The following is a 22,101-nucleotide window of genomic DNA, read 5'->3' on the forward strand; positions in this document are numbered from 1 at the left end:
TTACTACTCGTAATAATCAAATTTGACTTAACACAATAGTATTATTACTTAATAGAACAGTTTTTCAAAACTATGGTGGTAATGATTACATTGAATGTTTTCAATTTTTATTTATTTTATGTGTCCTAACTAATAATTGATATTTTTGAATGGTTTTACAGCTTCTCAAGCCGATGGCGATCTCATGTCTATGATGGATTTTCGATATTGGCGATGCGTCATGAAAAGAGAATGGAAATGTCCTGATAGCGAAATTAACTTTTTTTTATATACACCGTAAGTATTCTATAATACCTTTTTGATCGTGTTTTCAAAAAATGAAGATCATTCAACACAATTAAAACTACCTTAACGGTTTAATCCTACGTTTTTATTATTGTCTTTATAATACTCGTATCATTTCTGGTATTCAAATATTCAAACGTCGACGAATAACACACCAACTAGTCCGTGACAACGGCCTTTTTCTGCCGTGAAGTAGTAATGTGTTTCGGTTTGAAGGGTAGGGCAGCCGTTGTAACTATACTTGAGACCTTAGAACTTATATCTGGTGGGTGGCGGCGCTTAAGTTGTAGATATCTACGGGCTCCAGTAACCACTTAACACCAGGTGTGCTGTGAGCACGTCCACCCACCTAAGCAATAAAAAAAAAGAAAACTGTAAAGTACTCGAAACTTTGGAAATAATATATTATAGACAGTAAAACGTGAAGTTAAACCGTAAAAATAGTTTTAATTAAGTCAAGAACTGCGACGACACGCGAAAACCGAGCAAACATATTCATTTTTATTTATTTAATGTGTGCACCCCAAATAAATGGTCTCCAATGGTCAACAAAAATACGGGCATTTTTGTACTGTCGAAAAAAATTCAAGCTACATAAATTCTTTAAATGGAGCAAGTTTGATTTTCAAATCGTTGGCTATACAATACAACGTAACAATGCAAAAAGATCCGCTCAGTTTCTAAGTCAGTTTTATAGCTTTCGCCGAGCCAATTGTGGATCTATTATTATAACAATAAATAAAAACTGTGATAGTTCTTTACATTGAAGCGGTGCGTCGAAATCGAACACAGTAAGCGTTATGGGAATAAAAATTAAACAAACGGTTTAATGTTTCTTTCATAAAGAAAAAAATAATTAATTCCGCGGTCAGATGAATACGTAAACGTAATACAAAAATGGTAGTAAAATATTTTATGGTTCGCTAAAGAACTAAAAAAAATAATTGTTAAAAAACTCTCAGAGAACCGTCTTAGATTGACGAGCACCTGGGCACATGGTAGACAAATATGCCCCGAACACTTATAAGGTCCTATTTGACAGTGCGACAACTCTGTATAGAAATTCCTGGCGCAAACGAATTAGGAGAGCCCACCTATAAGTAAGGAAAAGAAGAAGAAGTTAAACAAATAAAGGAAAATTTTTCATCAGACACACATAAGTTTGAAGGATCCATTTTTGTTCTTGAGAGCGTGTCGCTCTGTGGAAATAAGTGTTAGGAGTTTCGTCACTAGAAAGGCAAGTGTCGCCTTAATGCTTTGATTGTTCAAGTTTCATTGTGTGATTAATTGAAGGTGAAGATCATATAAAGCGCTCTTGCGTGATCCGTATAGTATCCTTGCGTTATCCCGATAGTATTACCGTTCGCAATAAAGAAGCTTTTCTCGTATTAAAAACAGCGCGCGTTAAGGTATGCCTTGCGTTGCTTAACAGACACATAAACGAAGGGGTTTTGAACCGCATTGTCAATTGTGATGAAAAATGGATTTTCTGGATAACCGTAAATGATCATTATGTTGCTAACCAACATCCTGGCTTAGCAACGAGGCAATACCCTAAAGGAAAGCTTCTCAAAAAGTCACAGCTACTGGTCTAGTGCCGGTATAATCACAGCTACTTACCAAATGGCATCAGCGTTATTGCGAATGTGTACTGTGAGGAACTGGACCCAAGAATGCAGAGTTTCGCTAATCTCCGGCCAGCTTTGGCTCATTGCTCGCCTCCGCTGCTTTTACACGACAGCGCTCGACCTAATACGGCACAAAAGACGGTCTCTAAGTTACAAGTACGGACCAGACTATGCGCCGACAAAATACCACTTTTCAAAAGTTGAGACAGCTTCTTGTCAGGGAAAATTCAACACCCGAGATGCAGTACAAAGTACAGTTCAAGAGCTTGTTGGCTCTCTTTCACCTGACTTCTTGAAGAAGGACATTATAAACTTACCATGTCGCTGGCAGACACGAATGATAACCATAGCTGTAAATATGATTGATATGAAAGTAGAGGGAACACTAGTTTGGGGTTAGATGACCGTGTACCTTATTCTTGGTATTATCGAATACATATCCCATAATTGGAATAAAATAAAACTTTATCTTTCGCAATTATCTTTTCTTTATTATTATGTATTATAATACCAATTTTTAGGAAAGATGTATTTGCAACGTTTATATCTGGAACAATCATATTTCAACTGCCTAGAAACCAGAAAACGAAGTTGAAATTAATATATGCCAATTTTAAATTTTACTTTATAGAGAGCATCCATTCAAGCAGTGGGTCGACGTTCGACATGGCATAGATCATCTGTACGCGTACGGCTGGAAGCCTGACCGAAAAAATGTAATGATCATTCACGGCTTCAACGGAACGTACTCGAAGAGTCCAATGACATTCATACGTGACGGTTAGTTTTTATTGTTTCGTTATTTTTTATTATAGCGAAGTTAGCTTATCGGACTCCACTCTTTACCGTTGAGACCTGTTCGCCGGATCTTTACTGGTGGTAGGTAAAATGTCAGTGTGTACGATCAGGTATTATGACCCTGTCTACTTCTGCCGCGAAATTAATGCGTTCCGGTTTGAAGGGTTGAACAGTCGTTAAAATACAAGAGACTCATATCTCAAGGTAGGTTCACGTTGTGATGTCTACGAGCTCCGGTAACCACTCACACACACTCACTTATACACGCATACACTCACTTACACACTATCACTCACACACTCAATACACAGTAGGCGAATAATAATTGTGATCACTTCCGCCTATCTTAGAAAATAAAAAAAATATAGAATACCCATTTTTCATTGGATATTTAGCGCCATCGAAAAATTTATCTTTAAATAATTTCATTGTCATTGACATAACTGGTCAGTGCAGCTCGTATTCAAAGATAGAACGCCATCTTCCCTATCACCTATGTATGTACATATACATATCTCAAAAAATCGACCCGGACGTGTAGGTACTAAGTAGCTCAAGGGCTCAACCTGAGTGAATTTGCTAACAATAGCACTAGAAAGAGCAGTGCTTCGCAGAATCTAATAGCATCCATGAACAGCATTGTCCTGAGTCCAAAGCATTGTCCAAAACTTTTTTTTTTATTGCTTAGTTGGGTGGACGAGCTCACAGCCCACCTAGTGTTAAGTGGTTACTGGAGCCCATAGACATCTACAATGTAAATGCGCCACTCACTTTGAGATATCAGTTCTAAGGTCTCAGTATGGTTACAACGACTGCCCCGCCCTTCAAACCTTCAAACTAAAAAATATCTTTTGAAACATGTAAACAATATGACAGTCCTTTGTTTATTGTCATCACGTTTTGATAGTTTACTGTTTTGTGTTCTACAAATAATTTATTCCATTCGCATTTCTGATTTCGTACGAAATGACCAAACCCGTTTATAAGTAGAAAGTGTTCATAAATTACTAATGAATGTCACAACATTATGTTTTATCGCATGGAGAAATCATATTGTACGATTCTTGGCATCAGAGCTAAAAATTAAATCCGTGGTATAAAAATTTCGAATTGCTAATTTTCAATATCGACTTTCGTCCAAGTCCGTCGGGTTATGATTGCGTGATTATTATATATTACTATACTAGCGACCCGCCCTCGCTTCGCTTCGGAAACTGTAATTTTATATTGATTTCTCCACAATTTAATGGATGTTATTATACATATAAACCTTCCTCTTCAATCACTCTATCTATTTAAAAAAACCGCATTAAAATCCGTTGCGTAGTTTTAAAGGTTTAAGCATACATAGGGACAGACAGATATAGGGACAGAGAAAGCGACTTTGTTTTATACTATGTAGTGATTAAGAATATAGACGGTAGGAAACTGGTTATCTTTTTTTAATTTTTTCATATTTTCTACAGCTTACTTGTCGCGCAAGGACTATAACGTGTTCATGGTGGACTGGGCTCCGTTAACGAGGTTTCCGTGTTACCTCTCATCGCTTTCGAACTTGAAGTGAGTCAAAAGAAAGTTACTTATGCATCTTATTTATAATCGCAACCTAAACAATCCTAGCTACTAGTACGGCACTGTGTTTTTAGCAGACTTCAAAAAAATACAGGTTATCAATTGGACTGTATGTTTTATGTGTGTGTTCCTTTAGAAAAAAAGTGGTCCGATCTTGAGGATTCTTTCTCATTTGAAAGCTGGCGATTGCTCATATTATGGTCCCATTTATATTTTATCAAGATCTGACCAGTTAATGTCTGAGTAATCCTTAATTTATACTAATACTATAAAGCTGAAGAGTTTGTTTGTTTGAACGCGCTAATCTCAGGAACTACTGCTTTGATATGAAAAATTCTTTCAGTGTTAGATAGCTCATTTATAGAGAGGAAGGCTATAGGCTATATAACATCACGATAAGGCGAATACAAGTGGAGCACAAATAAAGAATGTTTCAAAATAGGGGTTTAAATAGCTCCTTAACATTCTATAATCCAAAAATATTTTCACTTTCTACGTAAATGAAGTGGCGGTAAAATTTAGCGTTATGCCAAAGTCACTATTCCACCCGGACGGAGTCGCGGGCAAAAGCTAGTAATTCATATTTAATTTACTCTCTGCTACATCGATAAAATCAGTTTTTTTTTGTAATTTGTGTATTTCATGGTTGAAACATCCTGTATATGGCGATAAAAAAAAAGCTCAATGCTTAATTGTTTATGTAGATTGGCTGCTCAATGTACTGCTCAGCTTTACTCGTACTTGACGCAAGGGGGCGCTTTGGCAAAGATGATAACTTGCGTGGGGCATTCGTTGGGGGCTCACGTCTGCGGGATGATGTCTAACCACCTAACCGAAAAGCAGTACAAAATTGTAGGTGAGTATTTTTATTGTTAAGTTTTGTTCTTCTATTGCAGACTGTACTGAGATAGTACAGAGTACTGGTAACAAAGTATGTAATTTTTTTTTAAATTATGTTCCTCGACGACTGGTCCATTGATGATTTAAATGTATTTTATTGCATCAGATTAGACTGGTTACTTGGGCCGATCGAAATTATAACGCAAGTGCCAAACCCAACTAGTGTATTGTATAACTAGATGCTATAGCAAACTATGCCACTAATTTCGTTTGTGTGAACTTTAGTAGTTGCTTGAAAAAGCCTTCTTGTTAAATCTTTTAATGTTACTGTGGCTTGATTTGAGAAACAAATCACGCCATCTATCGAGTAGTAGTGTAAGCGCGCTTTCAAATTTAAACTAAATTAACTCTTTTATGGTAGGTACACATCGTTATAAACTAATCTTGATATTTTTTATAGATAAGTATAAGTATCTAAAGTATCCAAGTATCTAAGGATTACAACTAATAATACAAATTGAAATATATTCGTTTTTTTTTCGTAATGCGCGCAAAACGGTAGACCTTTATCAATTTATTTATAAAACAATCAAAATAGGCCTATACGTTCTATATGTTCCTATATGTTCCGTGACCAGTAATCATGAAGGTTTATAAACGTGTTGATAAACGTTTTTAGGTATATTGCATTGATGTATATTGTTAATAGTTGTTTTTGATGATTGTTGTAGATTTTTTAGGGAGTGCGCAGAAATAGAGCGGGATAAAAGATCAAATATAAATCAGTGTTATCTTTTAACCTCAAAAATATTTACGATAAAATGTTACGGTAAAACAAGCCCATAAAAAATGTATACAAAATTTTGTATGTTAGAATACTTTCATGCGCCCAAAAAATAAATCGTATTTACTTCTCGTCAAAATAATGTATTATTAAATTTCACACCAAAAATCGCTAGAAGATTTTAAGACAGGTTTTAAATTGAAATAATTTCGTGAAATAAAAATAAAATTACCTATTAACATAATTTTGAGGTTAACTGTTTAGATATTCTCTTTTCATGTTGGTTATACAGATTTCAGACACGAAAATAAACCTGAATATATTACAAATATAACTTATTACAATTTAAAGAGAATTAACCAAAGAACATCGAGCTCGCTACTGTATTCGCTGTTATTCCAGCTCTAAAATAAATTTAGACACTATAACAATTTTTGAATACAGCGCCATCTACTAACAGAAACTTGAATGTGTGCCATTTCAATATTTCGCAGAGTTTCGGCTATTTAAATATTTTGGTACATAGGATTTGATCGGAGACTTTACTTAAGTTGATAAGTTTGTGTCTTTTGCGATCTTAAAAAATTTCGTTTCGATATGAAACAAAAAAAAATTAGCTTATTATGACAAAATAAATAATGTAGTAGAATGTGTAGAGTGGACTAATGTAAAAAAACTTCAATTAATGAATAAGAATATAATTAACTTTAAACGTGTTTACAAAAGTATAAAGGTAACACAATTAAAATCGTAAGTTCGCTTAGAACTCCGGCTTCTTCGGTACGTGCATAGTAATTGTTTTAGTTTCTAAATATTGGCTAATTCCATCTTCACCCCTGCGAACACATAGAAGGCTTTTAGACATCTTTTATTTTAAATTTATGTAACTTTAATCTAAATATCCGTAAAATCTAATAAATGAGTCGACTATTATCAAAGCCGGCAATGTGATTTTTGGACAATTATTGGTAAATCAGAAAAACGAATTATTGACTTTGTATTCCATTGGCAGTCACAAAACTCTTCTGAACGACATCTTAGATAAATAACAGGTTAAGTATTAACCTTTATTTAATGCAGGTTTTGAACCGTATTCTTTGAAGGAGACGATTATATTCAAATCAATCTGTATTGACATATCATTAACATTTTTTTGTCCAAATGCACAGATTGCCACCTTTGATAATAGACGACTCAAATATTACAACAAAATGTCATGCTTTTATTTGTGTATGTTACGCCGGTAAGATTAACGCCATCTATCGCTGAATAGTCGAACGAATATCGAAGGATCCAGAATGCTCGAGAATTACAACGCCATCTATTGTCAGTTAGCGGGAACTACGACTAGAGATGTGTGAATATTCTCGATGATTCTAGGGATGAGATGTCGCGTCGGCTATAAAAGCGTTGTAGGGATGGCGCGCAGTCAGTAAGTAATCGGAACTCGAAGCGAAATAGCGAACGGGTCACCTATAGAAAGAACATTACAGATTTATTGAGAACGGATGTGCCATTCCAAATTAACATTGTGTACTTACAATTCTCTGCCAAGGCCAGAATCTTTGAATCCACCGAAAGGAGTCTGAGTCGTAACATGTTCGTAAGTGTTGATCCTTAAAAATTGAACAATTAGTGAGCTTAAGGACATAAATAATCAAAATTATTTTTAAGATTTAATTTTGCATTTATATTTTTCGACGACTACAAAGAATCGAAAGGATCAAGAGGTATTTTTGTAATGAAAATTTGACGGTAGTTGGCACAATATTCAAATATCGGCGAATACCATATTTATTTGGTAACAAAAGTAGTTTTAATTAGGTCTACAATTCGAAATTCAAAAAAGCAGACAAAACCGAGGTTCGATGTCAGATCGGCTATGATTTTTAAGTCAAATTGCACAATACGGATCGAGTTGGCTACGTATTCTATAATAATATGAAAGAGCACGAACGGTACATTGCCTTATTCATATATTTGGAGTTTAAGCTTCAAATATGTTTAATTACCAGATAGATCCAGCGCGAACGTGCTTAGAGAAACTCATGGCTACGGTGATGTCGTTAGTGATGATACCGGCAGCCAGACCGTAATTTGTGTCATTAGCGCGATCCACCACCTCATCGAACGTTTCGAACTTGAGAATGCTTTGAACGGGGCCGAAGATCTAAAGCAAACTTTTTGTTGGTAAAATTGAAATTGTTAGGGAATAAATTAATATTCATAGAACCGTTAATATATCGCTTTACCTCTTCTCTGGCAATTTTCATGTCATCCTGAACATCAGCGAAGACAGTAGGTTTGATGTAGTAACCTTTATCTCCGACTTTGTCTCCACCTGCGACGCACCTGGCGCCACCTTCCTTACCGGCTACGATGTAGTTGAGCACTTTCTTGTACATTTCTTCATCAATCTGCACAACATTTGTCATAGTAATTCGATTATTAGTGGGTGAGGTTCAGGAATTAGGTCGTTATGAGGAAGATTGACGGGCAGCGCAAGACCGCGCTTTGTGACTTAAGCCGCACCTGATACAGCATAGTATTCGGCGCAGTATAGTAACGGGTCCAAATAAACCGCCCACGAGAAGGTTGAGCGTCGTATCGGCATCTTATAGGGCAGTTTGGTATGTCTTTGTTTTTAACACCTTAAGTGTGTAACGAGGTTTATTACGCAGCGTCCTTATCTATTTTGCGGAAGGCTAAATGTACGCACGCGTCCATTGGCCCGTGCCGGACTCACTGCACGCAAAGGAATTTATCTTGCTTTTGTATTTTTTGCTCATAAATGCCGGCGTTCGGTGCGGGCGGAGCGGATAGTTTTTTTATTTTTTTATTTCTCCTACCTATGCTGATAGCATTGAGAGGCTATTTCAGCTTCACCCTAACATGTAGGTTAGCTCACGGGGCTCAAACCGGAAGTGTTGCTAACACTGGCATTAGCAAGAGCAGTGCTTCGCAGTCTACCACAGGATCGGAAACGAGCCCCACTGAAAAGATCCGGCGAGAAACTCAGTGGGATGCAGATAGTAGGCGCAGCACTATGTGATATTATACAAAGCAAAATAAAATACGTTGCGTGCGGTGCGTCCGACGCGGGCCAATGGACGCGTACCTTTAGAAAGACTTCTCTGTCGCGAGAAAGTAACTTCAATTTAGTTTATTTTATGAAAGAGAACTGTATCTACGATGTGTCCTATTAAAAGAGAATGTCCGTCGCGATACGGAATACGTGACCTAAATGAAGTAGCTTAAAAACTAACGACTACTGATCTAATAAAATCAATCATCCATCTGTAGTGGTACTAACCTAATCTGTTTATTTAAACATTAAGTTAACCAGATTATGAATTATTATTCATATCTCAATTAGCCAATACACGGCTTAATAATAATAATAAAAATTTGATTATCTGTAAAGTCGGTTTACGGACGATAGTTTTATGTGATAAAGTCAGTAGCAGAACTATACGAACAACTTGCTACCTCCGACGTCACGCGAGTAGAGAGATAAATGTGTCACAAGCCAACGCTTGGGCCGATCGTGCCTCTCTGTAGTTTGTTCCGCGCTCTCGCTGGAACACTCAGGCGTAACGTGACACTTTTTCGTGCGTACGGCCAGTGTTCATCGATTTAAGACGTTATCACGTTAAAAATAAGAAACTTTATAAATGTTCATAAAATATTATGAAGCTTTTTGTGACAATAATTATTATTATATTATGTTACATTAGTTACTGCAGCCGTTATATTAAGTAACAGTTCTACAATATACCAGGTACCTTTTATCGTATACCAAAATTATTTTTTATTTAGAAGATACGTAATTAGCCTAACCTGTGGTCCTTGTTGGACGTCATCGAAGGGATTTCCGACGGATCTCTTTTCTGCGATCTCGGCAGCTTTCTTGACAAACTTGTCATAGATACCGGATTGGACGTACGTTCTGGTTCCGGCGCAGCAACACTGACCGGCGTTTGCGAAGGCCGCTGCGTGAGCGATTTGTGCTGCTTTTTCAACTGTAACATATTTTTCTTTACTTTAACGGCCGTCTGGCCGACTTAACCTAATAGGTATGGCTCTAATAAAGAATGAAAAAAAAAAACGGCCATCTGGTGTAGTGGCAAGAGATATGGTCACTACACACGGAGGTCGCGGGTTCTAATCCCGCCAAGGGAAGATATTTGTATGATAAATATAAAAATGTCTTTTCCAGGGTTACGGATGTATATTTAATATATGTAGGTGTATAATAAAAATCTTATATTTATTTCCGTTATCTGGTGTACCTGTAATACAAGTTCTTTACGAACTTAGCACGGGACCAGTTAACGTGGCGTGATTGTTATTAAGTATTTATATTTATTATTATTATTATTATTTATATTTATTTAAAATCTTATTAATTACATAATATTTTTTAAAATAGATATTAAACATACAATTTATAAAAATCACTATATAAAAAAATAGATGGCCGCTGATGGCGGTGTCTACGTCTCTAATATAATGCTTATATTATACCAGTATGAAAGTAATAGGCCTTCGATAATTTCAATGTAAGAACTCTAATATTTCTTATACTTTTAAACGAGCAATTCTTGTATATATATAATCTGAATCTCGGAAACGGCTCCAACGATTTTCATAAAATTTAGTATACAGGGGATTTCGGTGGCGATAAATCGATCTAGCTACGATTTATTTTCAGAAAATGTTGCTTTATTTGTGTTTTCAATAATCAACTCTTCCCGACATCTATTGGCGAATAATAATACTATTTTCTTAATTGAGGCCAACTAATCGCTTTAAAGACACAAGACGGCGTTATAAAAAATAAAAAAAACGAGCAAAGCTCGGTCATCATCTAGTTGTTGTTAAAGAGATGAAGAGCATACCGTCAGCATCATTGAAAACTACCAGCGGACTTTTGCCGCCGAGTTCCAAAGTTACACGTTTCAAATTAACAGCTGAAGCAGCTCCTAAGATGATTCTGCCGACCTACGAAACAAAACAAAACGGAATAACTTTTTTTAATTAGTTAGTCCCGGCATTGACAATGAATAATTTCATTGAGATCATTTATCTAAATTAGTACCAGTCAGCATACGTTGACAGATGTTACAGCAATTAGTCAATAGAAAGCCGGTAGTAGGTATCCAGATAAGTAAACCTTTTAAATTTTCCGACAACCATCAGTAAATACGCAAAGCTGTGTAACTTACGGGCTAGATTATAAAATATGTATTATATAATAATTAAAGTTTATAATACATACGTAATTGGGTTGATAACCACGTATGATCACATGATAAAGATTAACCCCCGTATCTTTAGTCGTTTACACGAGCTGAACTCGATTCGACTCAACCTCCAACGCGCGTTTTGGTATGCTTAGTCGTAAAAATAACTCCACTCAAACGTCCTTGGAAAAATTTCCTAACCGGAGTGGAGTGAATGAACTGTCAAATCAAGGTACGTCGCGACGTACCTTGAACGTTCCTCAAGGCTGGTTTTCTATCAATGTCCAAATAGTATGTGGACCGCAAATGGAAATATATGATATTGTTGTGTAATGGCCTGGATCTGTGCATGATTCGCGCATATTTTGATAATTTAATTTTGATAATATTTACTAATAAAGTAAATAGTTCGAGGTTAGACTCTTGTTTAGACTCGTGGTTAGACATTTGAAACTCCTTATTTTATTTACCTACATAAGAGTCATATTTTGCTTACTACCTAATAAATAAAGTCAATGCGATTATAAGTTTTATTTATATAATAATCAACTGGTAGTTGTGGAAAAGCACTTCAACAACACGATGCAATCAAAATCACACAAAAGCGGCGAATAAAAATACAATACCGGGTCCGAAAGGTAAAATAAGAATAGTTTAGAAAATAAATAATACACTTTCAAATTTACCGCACGCACGCATATTTACGAATAACTCAGCAACCAAAACATCAAACAAGTTCAATGCTTCTAGTGTCAAACAGACAGCGGCAGCTTGACTTTGACATTAAACAATGACCATAGACTACAGAACTCTATGGGTTTGATGCTAGCTTGATCAAATTTACCCCAAACTGATGTTGTCGTGGTGACGCAATAACACGACTCTACCTCACTCGAGGACAGTTGAGGAATATTGTAACGGTCGACTAAAAATACCAAACTCGAGTAAGTTTGGGAGGAATGCTCGAGAATCATCGGATGAGTTAAGAGTGGAGGACTATTTTACAAAACGTCTAAAGATACGGGCATAAGCCGAGCGTCTTATTTAACATCGTTGTAAAACTTTTTACTGGTGGTAGGACGTCTTGTGAGTCCTCACGGGTAGGTACCACCACACTGTACTACCGTGAAGCTGTAATGCATTTCGGTTTGAAGGATGGGGCAGCCGTTGTAACTATCTGAGACCTTAAATTATATCTCAAGGCGTCATTTACGTTTTAGATGTCTATGGGCTCCGATATCCACTTAACACCGGGTGGGCTGTGAGCTCGTCCACCCATCTATGCAATAAAAATAAAAATAAAAGTATACCTCAGTAGAGCCAGTGAAGGCAATTTTGTCAACATCTGGGTGGTGAGTAAGAGCACCGCCCGCTGTCGCACCGTATCCGGGAACGACATTAACAACCCCCGGTGGGAAGCCCGCTTCTTTGACCAGAGCGGCTACAGCGAGCGCGGTCAATGGTGTTTGTTCAGCTGGCTTCAGAACAACGGTACATCCTAAAATTGCAAAATTATGGCTGAACTAGCTGAACAACCGTGGTCTAAAGGATAAGACGTCCGGTGCCCTCGTGTTGAGCGATGCACCGGTGTTCGAATCTCAGGCGGGTACCAATTTTTCTAATGAAATACGTACTCAACAAATGTTCACGATTGACTTCCACGGTGAAGGAATAACATCGTGTAATTAAAATCAAACTCGCAAAATTATAATTTGCGTAATTACTGGTGGTAGGACCTGTTGTGAGTCCGCACGGGTAGGTACTACCACCCTGCCTATTCTCTGCCGTGAAGCAGTAATGCGTTTCGGTTTGAAGGGTGGGGCAGCCGTTGTAACTATACTGAGACCTTAGAACTTATATCGTATCGTGGGTGGCGCATTTACGTCGTAGATGTCTATGGGTTCCAGTAACCACTTAACAGGTGGGCTGTGAGCTCGTCCATCCATCAAAGAAATGAAAAAAAAAAAACTCATATAAATATTAGCCTATCCATTAAGTACATGTATTTCTACACGGATACCAAGTTTCAAGTCAATCGGATGCATGGTTCAGTAGTTATAACGGAACATCTTTAAAAACCGCTGTAGATTTATATATTAATATAGATTAGCTTTGAATTTTTTAGACGGAAAATGTGATACAATTATTTCAGTACAGTTAGAGTTTAGTTTTTCAATGTTTAGCCAATTATTTATTAGTTTTGAAGTTTCTGTTAGAACAATAGGATATTTAATTATTGACTTTTAAATACGAGTGTAATATTGCCGAGATTTGTAAATATGTAAATAAGTCTTTAATTGAGGTATACAAGTGACATTAATTTGAATAATAATGTACTCTAAATACATAAATCCATTTTACTATTTTTGTAAAAAGTAACTATTCTATTTGTAATTTGTAATGAATTATTTAGTTCTGTAAACTTTTTGTACGTGATTGAGTTATAAAATAAGGCTAACCTCTTTTACTTTAACAAGATTTTTTTTTCGGCTTTTTACATGCAGGATGTTCTTATTATTCATCAAACGTAGAAGTCGTTTTCGAACACGTTCATGTTGGGCATACTCATAGATTTAATTTAGAAAAAAAAATCAAGTATTTTATGGTATACCAAGAGACTAAACACCCTACTTATTGGTCACAAACTTTTGGGAAAAACAATTCTTGAAAAATATTCGATATGGTCGAATTTGTAGTTTTGAAATGATCGTAAGATTTTTTCGTGATACTAATTAGCCGTTACCAAAGTCTCTTCGCAAAAATTTATTTGCAAAATAATTATAGGTAGTTAGAACTAATTTTAATTACCTGCCGCTAAGGCCGGTGCTATTTTCCAAGACATCATTGGTATGGGGTAATTCCACGGTATTATCTGACCGCACACTCCGACAGGCTCCTTCATGGTGAACGTAAGGACTTCTCCGTCTGTATAAAAGGAAATTGTTTATAATTATATATCTTATCTTATACCTTTAAACGAGCAATTCTTGTATATATATATAATCTGAATCTCGGAAACGGCTCTACCGATTTTCATGAAATTTAGTATACAGGGGATTTCGGGGGCGATAAATCGATCTAGCTACGATTTATTTTCAGAAAATGTTGTTTTATTCGTGTTTTCAATAATCAATTCTTCCCAACATCTATTGGTGAATATGGATGGTCATCATCTAGTAATTTTTATTTTTTATTTTTTTATTCACAACCAAAATTAAGCACGGTAAAAACAAACAAATTAAGCGTAATAATCCAAAATATATATTTTGGCATTTCCGGATCTGTGGTGCAAGAGTTTAAGTCTATTTATCTTTGCTACACACATTGGCTTATCATTATTGTAAGTTTACTGTTCTAGTTCCTTAGGCAGCGCAATATCGTCGCGTTGGTTGTAACATCTATATTTAGTAGGTAGAAATAAATTATCTGAGGTCGATGAACGCATTAAAAAAATATTTGTATTGTGCACCAATACACATATATGTACCGTGTTAATTTATGTTGTAAATTATAATATTTAAATAAAATAAACTTTATCTTCCATAAGTTGGTTGTAAAGTTCGAAAATTTAACTGATTTTTAACATAAATTTACTCATTATCAGCAATTCATTTGATTTTTATTTTTGTGGTTTTTATTTAATTACCTAAAAGTTGTTCAACAGATTTGAAAGAAATTTTCGATGACAATAAGACAGTGTGTTCCCTGGTTCGTCATTTTAGGTAAAATAGGATCTAAAGATATGATAGAGTATAGTTCAGCCTGTGGTATTAGACAATATTTGTCATGGACAAATGCAGTCTTTCAATTTATGAATTACAAATCGAACGCGAGTGAAACCGCATGCAGATATGTCAGTAAATAATAAATTAAAAATCATTTTCACTAAGTAAATTTATTGAACTATAATACCTAACTCAGTGTATATTTAATAACATTAAATATATTGTTACTATTTAATAAAGAGGTATTTTTTTTCTATTTGTCTATCCTCTGAATGTTCGCAAGATTTTTTATACGATTAGTAAGTTGAAACTTTGCACAGACGTCTCTTATTCCCACTTCAATGGAGAATTCTACTATGAAAAGTGGATTGACCTACTAACTATTACGAATTTAGTGATATCCCCTAGCCTTATTATACGGTTATAGTTGTTTGTTTAATTAATTTATAAGCCAAATATTTGAAGTTTAAATTAATATAAATACGATTAATGTAAATAAGATTACAAGAAAAACATTTACCAATTTAATATAACTTAATACAGTGAAAGTAAGACGCGACAGTAGTATTTATTGAAAAGTGTGGAAAATAATAGTAGGTTTATAATAATTAACAATAAAGCAATAACTCGTTTTATTAACATGAGCTCAATTTTTCCAGAAGGAGAAAATATGCCTCTTTAACATTTAATCTGTTTTTGAGTGTTGATAGTTATGCGCCAGCGTAAGATAATAACATAAATTTACTTTTAAACTAGAAAACAACGCTTTGATACCAAGATGTAACATTTGAAACATACATTTTCCCTGATGATCTTGTTCAGGGCTAAAGTAATAAAAAATGCTCTATTACCATTAGTATAATGGCGTTTAAAGATTCTTTGGTACAGATATCAAAGTAAAGCTAATAAAAGCGTTTCAAAATTCTGTTTTTGTTTTTCAGATTATTCTTGATTTAGATCCTATTTGAAAGCGTACTTTTATAAATAGAATAAAAAATATCATTAAATTCTCAGAATAATTTAAGTGACTTGTAAAAACAATTAAATTCGTCACATCATAGGCGATGGCCATTAACAAAGCTGGCTATCACTGTGGAATTTGCCAGACTGTCAACATGTGATAATGTATAAATTTTTGTGATTGAAACACGAATCAACAGTACTTATCTGCATACATTCCAATAAATTTGAACAAAGATCGTTTTCATTTTATGAATACATAAACTTTATGAAAACATGAATCACCATTTTTGTTAAGATAAAATAATCTTTTTATCCTCCATTAAGAAATACGGTATTTGTCTATAAAATCACGTTTAGAATATACGGTAATATACATAGGTAACGCACTCACCTGAAGGTATGGTATTTCCTAATATCTTGTCCGCTTTTCCAGCGTAATATCTGAGCACGCTTGCGGAAAAGTATACTTCTTCTTCGGATTGTTTTACCGGTTTTCCACAGTCTAAAGTCTCTAGCTCAGCTAGGTATCTAGATTGGGATTCTAGAAGTTCGGCTAGCTTAAGCAAGAGGAGGCCGCGTTGAGAAGCGTCCATGGTACGCCATGGGGAATAACGGTGGAATGCTTTCTTTGCTGCGGCGACGGCCAAATCAATATCCGCCTATTGGACAAAATCATTTTTAAAGTAACGTAGATGGGGGGGAATCCCAAATCCGTCACAAATTTTCAATGGTTTTTCTTAGGTTAATACCAATAAAATTTAGATTAAAATGGTCCGGAGGCTTAAATTTTTACATACGAAGCGTTATTACAAAATATACACAAAAACTACAAAAAAATAGCTTAACCTGATTCACCTTAGCCTTGGAGTGAATCAGGTTAGGTATGGGGACAATAGAGTTTCTCGATAGGGCTGGCACTATTTAGTTGTTAGGTAGGTACCTAACTTTAGGTAATTAACTTTTTAATATCTTTAATGAGTTACAAAACTTTGATTACTAATTTAAACTATTTAATGTTCTTAAACACTAAATAAAAGTTATTTTCAGTTCAACAAAGTTAAATCTAACAACTTAACAAAAGTATTGTGACATCCCAGATTCGTCCCTATTCTAACTCTAGTCTCTATTCCCCACAATCTACTATACTAATTTTTCGCAAGTGTACAACTACTCCTTAGATTCTGCAGTGTGATGATATGTAGTAGGCTATGTTCTTTGCCGAGGTTTAAAGTATTTCCACACTGAATTTGTTAAAGTTATTTATACATGAAATATTACAGAAATAATAAACACTATAATATATAACTTCAAACCTCTATGCAAATACATATAAATATTTATATGACGGTAACGTTTTTTGACATCCTCCGATTATAATAAAACAAAGCCTATATTTAATCTTCTTATATGAAAACCTGTTATTTAGTTCAGGAAATGTGCGCGAACAAATAAATATGTAGATGGAAAATTATTCTAAAAATGGCGGATATTAAGTCCTGTTACTCTTTATTTTTGTTTTAATTTTTTTTCAAGATACAGACATGGATACTACTTCTATATTATTTTGTATTGTTTATGTATACTTAACGTATAAACGTATAAATAAATAATATAACTCATATTCGACTTTAAATTACAAAGAAGTGGATATGATTTTTTTAACGAGTCAACTCTTAATTTTTGTCAAGGTCGTGAAATTCACCAAAAGTTTTGTCTAAACCATAAAAGAATTACGTTTTATTTGAAGAAAGATCTTTGTTTCGAATATGGTTATTAGTCGCCTTATTAAAATGTATGTCTCATGTAGTTAGTATAGGCACGTTGAATAATTCTAGAAACGTCTAGTTTTTTTTTTTTTTTTTTTTTTTTTCCTACCTATGCTGATAGCCTTGAGAGGCTATTTCAGCTTCGCCCTAACGTTAGTAGGTGAGCTCGCGGGGCTCAACCGGAGAGTTGCTAACACTGACCCTAGCAAGAGCAGTGCTTCGCAGAATCTACCACCGGATCGGAAACGCGACCCACTGAGAAGATCCGGCGAGAAACTCAGTGGGCTGTGTCTATGGGTTAGTTCGCTCGTCGAACCCTTCGTCGCAAGCGACGGGTTCGACGAGGACGGTGACCGGTGCTTGTGGTGCCTAAAAGCACCGTTAATGGATCAGGAGGATCCGTAATGACGTGCTTTGGGCGACGTCGACGGTTTACCATTCGGTCTACTGGGTCGGGTATGTAATTTCCAGCGGCTACGATGAGAGGGTTCTCATGTCGTGCCGCCTTCTCAAAATGGCGCAGCGATGCCGACTGTAGATACTTACTAAGGGAGTCGAGCTCCAGGTCGTCGTGGAGATCCACATTCCTAAGGAACCAAGGCGCTCCGACGGCTATCCTGCAGAATCGTGATTGAATAACCTGAAGGGATTTCAAGTTGGTGCGGGCTGCGTGAGCGAACACTACGCTTGCATACGTCATGACGGGGCGTATACAAGTTTTGTAGAGAGTTACCTTATTTCGGAGGGACAGTTTGCTTCGACTACAAAGCATTGGATAGAGTCGTCCTAGAATAAACGCGGCGCGGTCGCGTACCGTTTTTATATGGGGACGGAATGTCATCCCTCTGTCGAGGGTGACGCCTAGGTATTTGACCTTCGAGACCCACGGAATGGGCTGGCCAAAGAGAGTGATGGGACTAACGGCGGAGGTGTTTGCGCGCCTACTACGGAGTGGAAAACGTCTAGAAACGTCGTTCCGCTATATAAGGTAAGGCTCGTTAATGCGCCGAGACTAACGTACTAGACGGATTTTACCATGTGAAAATTCTTTTGCACAAATATTAATTGTCTAGCTCTTAAAATTACAGTTATAAGATACTTTAAATATATCTAACAATACTCTTTGATAGTTGAACAGACGACGAATAGGTTAAATCAATACAAATTGTAGTATCTAAAAAATCCGTAATGCTTTTACATTACTTATTGTTTGAAAACGAGTTTATTTAATCCTAATTTTGATAAAATCATTTCTATGAATGACAAATAACATCAATTCTTTATTTAATTTAGTTTTTGAACTATTGTTAATTAAATAATTACCTTATCTCCTTCAGCGACCTGTGTTATGACTGTTTCATCTTGTGGGTTGATGGTAGGGAAGGTTTTTTTGCTGACAGCATCTACCCATTCATTGTTGATAAATAGCTGTGTGAAAATTTATATGAGTTTTATTTTTATAAAATTAATGATTTTTTAATTTTTGTTACATATTTGTTCTTATTTCAAAGCATCTCTAATATATAAGAGATAGTGTTGTAGGGCGTACCCATGCGGGCCCACAATATGCCTTGCCATCAATAATTATAACATTACACAGTAAAGTATAATTTGAGATGTCCTATCGCTATAAACTAATCCGCCTCTTCACTTTGATAATTTTTTATAAAGTCAGTTTTGGTAAAAATGTTATCCGTGGTTAAAACCTTCTTTCTAAGTATCCGTGCGGCTTTGGTCACGAAGAGACTTTTCTAGATCGGCTCGAATATCTCACTAATGATTAATGTAATAAACTATACGGCTTTGTTTATAAAATAATTTAAAAGTTAATTATTAGAGGGTAGTTGGCAATACACGAGATTCAACTTTAAAAGTAGTTTTAGTCATGACCCCTACTGCTGAAATGTTTATAAAGTACCAATACCTAAATATTGAACCAACCGTTAAATTATGAAACTTATCACAGCTTAACATTGAAGTTTGCATAAATATTTTATAGTTGGTCTGAGATTCGTGTTTTTTTCTTGATAAGAAATAATTTGGTGAACTATCGTCTAAGACAGTTTTAATTAGTTTAGGCAGTTTCAAATTAATTTGTGTAGATTATTATTGCTGAATTATTGTAATTCCTTTTTATTATTATTATTAATATTCGAATCGAGTCCGCATGGTACCATTATCCTGTTTATTTCTACCGCGAAGAATTCATACATACCGATTTATAGCTTATTTTTAATTAATTATATTCGTAATTTCTATTTCAAACTCATTTCTTAAGATGAGTGGTGGCATTTACGTTGTGTCAACTATAATATATGAGTCGACTATTATCAAAGACGGCAAGGTGACTTTTGGAAAATTATTGGTAAATCAGAAAAACGAATTATTGACTTTGTATTCCATTGGCAGTCACAAAACTCTTCTGAACGACATCTTAGATAAATAACAGGTTAAGTATTAACCTTTATTTAATGCAGGTTTTGAACCGTATTCTTTGAAGGAGACGATTATATTCAAATCAATCTGTATTGACATATCAATATTTTTTTTTTGTCCAAATGCACAGATTGCCACCTTTGATAATAGACGACTCATATATCCGGCAACAGCCAAATGCGAAATGTAATGTAAGACCTTCCGCCATTTTGAGCATTTAAAAATGACAAAATAATGTTTGTTATTAATTACTAGACTTTAGGTGATTGATTTCTTATATTTCAAGATTTTTTTAAGCTTTTGTTAGAATAGAAGTAAGTCAGAGCGTGGTGGGAGGTAGTTTTGAATTTATTGAAGTTTCTAGTAGTATAATCCTTATAAAAATTGCTTTAAAGAAACTTGATCTCAACAGTTAATGGTTCAGTTCTTTATGTAATTTTGCTAAAGTATGTAATCACAAAACACGTTAATCCGGCGGCGAACGTTTTAATATAATCACTCGTATTCCGACATTCCTACGTAAATAGCGATCTATTTTGAAACAGTATTACCAGAAATACGTTTTAAACATTATCTTGTTTTTACCTTAGTGTACTTGACGTCTACTTTCACCATGTTGATGATATTCCTTTTGATCCAATCGCTCAGCGTATCCACAAGCGTACAATACGTCGGCCTCCAACAGACTGGACTATTATGTTCATTGTCGATGCTCGTGAACTTGGCACGTTCATTCAATATTTTGATAGCCGATATGGTCTTTATTACGAGCGAATAAATCACGTTTCGTGATGTTAGAAAAACGATATGTTGCGTTTTAGAATACATTCGTAGAACCACAGGGCCGTCATAAGGTAGATCAATAATTCATCTATTAATATATACATGTTTTTTGGTTTTGAACTTGAATAATATGAACAGTGGGTAGTTGTTGCGTTTCTAGCGGGAAGGGCGCTTACGTAATCTTACTTACTACAGTTTTATTATATTTTTTACAGTACATTATATTTTCGTGCATCGATTTCGCTATGTAAAAGCGATACATTTTTAAATCAGAAATAATGGTGGTGTATACATTTATTCATAAATACGCGTGATCCCACTAGTCAAGAACGCATTGGTGTATTTTGTGAAAACTATTTATATATCTAAATTTATATTAATAAAAAACATTGTATCACCGGTAGGGGCCTGGATCTAATATTATATGTGTGTAAGTATACAAACACATGTATAATATAATTTGTTTTGTATCTTAGTAACCAACTAGTTGGTCTGGATTTTATCATTACGTAATAATACAAAATTCATATTATCGTTCATTGAACACATTATGTAATAGATTAGACCATAATATTTTCGTAACCGCTTATATTTATTGTCTGATGTGTTCATCTGATATGTAAATATAATATGTATATAATCTTTACATATTATATACATATATTCGTAGGCATTTCAAATCTATTTATATGACTTGTTATTGTGTGCTTGTTTTCATAATCAAAGATTACACAATGAAAAGCATTACACAATGGAGCTATTCGTTCATGTAAATTTCACAGAGTTCTGAATACGAGACGCTTATTTGCATCGGTCTTTCATTTCATCGTACTGAAACAACATAACAGTAACATTAATATGTTAGTCGTTTTCATTATAATTATATCGTTAAATAAAAAAAAATATAAATTGATTTCTTACCTTTGTTTAAATACCAGGGTTAATCAAGCATAATCAAGAAATATTTAAAATCGTGTTTTAGAAAAATTGTGGATAGTGATAACAGTATATTTTTCAAAACACATGCTCCATCGACTACTGATTAGTGATTACTTTCACACTGATTGTGAATTCAGTGTGGGTAGCAAAGAACGTGGTTCTGATAATCTCTCTTCTATCTATATATATATAAAAATGAATTGCTGTTCGTTAGTCTCGCTAAAACTCGAGAGCGGCTGGACCGATTTAACTAATTTTGGTCTAGAATTATTTGTGGAAGTCCAGAAAAGGTTTAACAGGTAGATAATTATGAAAATGCTCGGAATTAAATAAAAA

The 22,101-nt window shown here is 34.9% G+C and overlaps 2 protein-coding genes across 2 annotated transcripts in view; one reads left to right on the forward strand and one right to left on the reverse strand.

Annotated features, from left to right (window-relative positions):
* LOC114252047 (phospholipase A1) overlaps positions 1 to 22,101 on the forward strand; it is a 42,891-nt gene that overhangs the window by 5,540 nt on the left and 15,250 nt on the right. Inside the window, exons 2-5 of the mRNA XM_089731861.1 lie at positions 162 to 276; positions 2,545 to 2,693; positions 4,178 to 4,271; positions 4,988 to 5,139. Coding sequence (XP_089587987.1) covers positions 162 to 276; positions 2,545 to 2,693; positions 4,178 to 4,271; positions 4,988 to 5,139 — 510 coding nt within the window. The remainder of the gene's footprint in view (positions 1 to 161; positions 277 to 2,544; positions 2,694 to 4,177; positions 4,272 to 4,987; positions 5,140 to 22,101) is intronic.
* LOC114252045 (aldehyde dehydrogenase family 1 member B1, mitochondrial-like) lies at positions 6,590 to 20,906 on the reverse strand. The gene is made up of 11 exons (XM_028186528.2): positions 20,629 to 20,906; positions 18,931 to 19,035; positions 16,233 to 16,500; positions 13,962 to 14,078; positions 12,464 to 12,651; positions 10,809 to 10,911; positions 9,748 to 9,929; positions 8,160 to 8,324; positions 7,920 to 8,077; positions 7,449 to 7,523; positions 6,590 to 6,743 (listed from the first exon to the last, which is right to left on the reverse strand). The coding sequence occupies exons 1-11, from the start codon at positions 20,869 to 20,871 to the stop codon at positions 6,668 to 6,670; spliced, it is 1,680 nt and encodes a 559-aa protein (XP_028042329.2). The 5' UTR covers positions 20,872 to 20,906; the 3' UTR covers positions 6,590 to 6,667.

This window comes from Bombyx mandarina, chromosome 12 (genome assembly GCF_030267445.1).
Source record: "Bombyx mandarina strain Sakado chromosome 12, ASM3026744v2".
In the NCBI taxonomy this organism is placed as follows: Eukaryota; Metazoa; Arthropoda; class Insecta; order Lepidoptera; family Bombycidae; genus Bombyx; species Bombyx mandarina.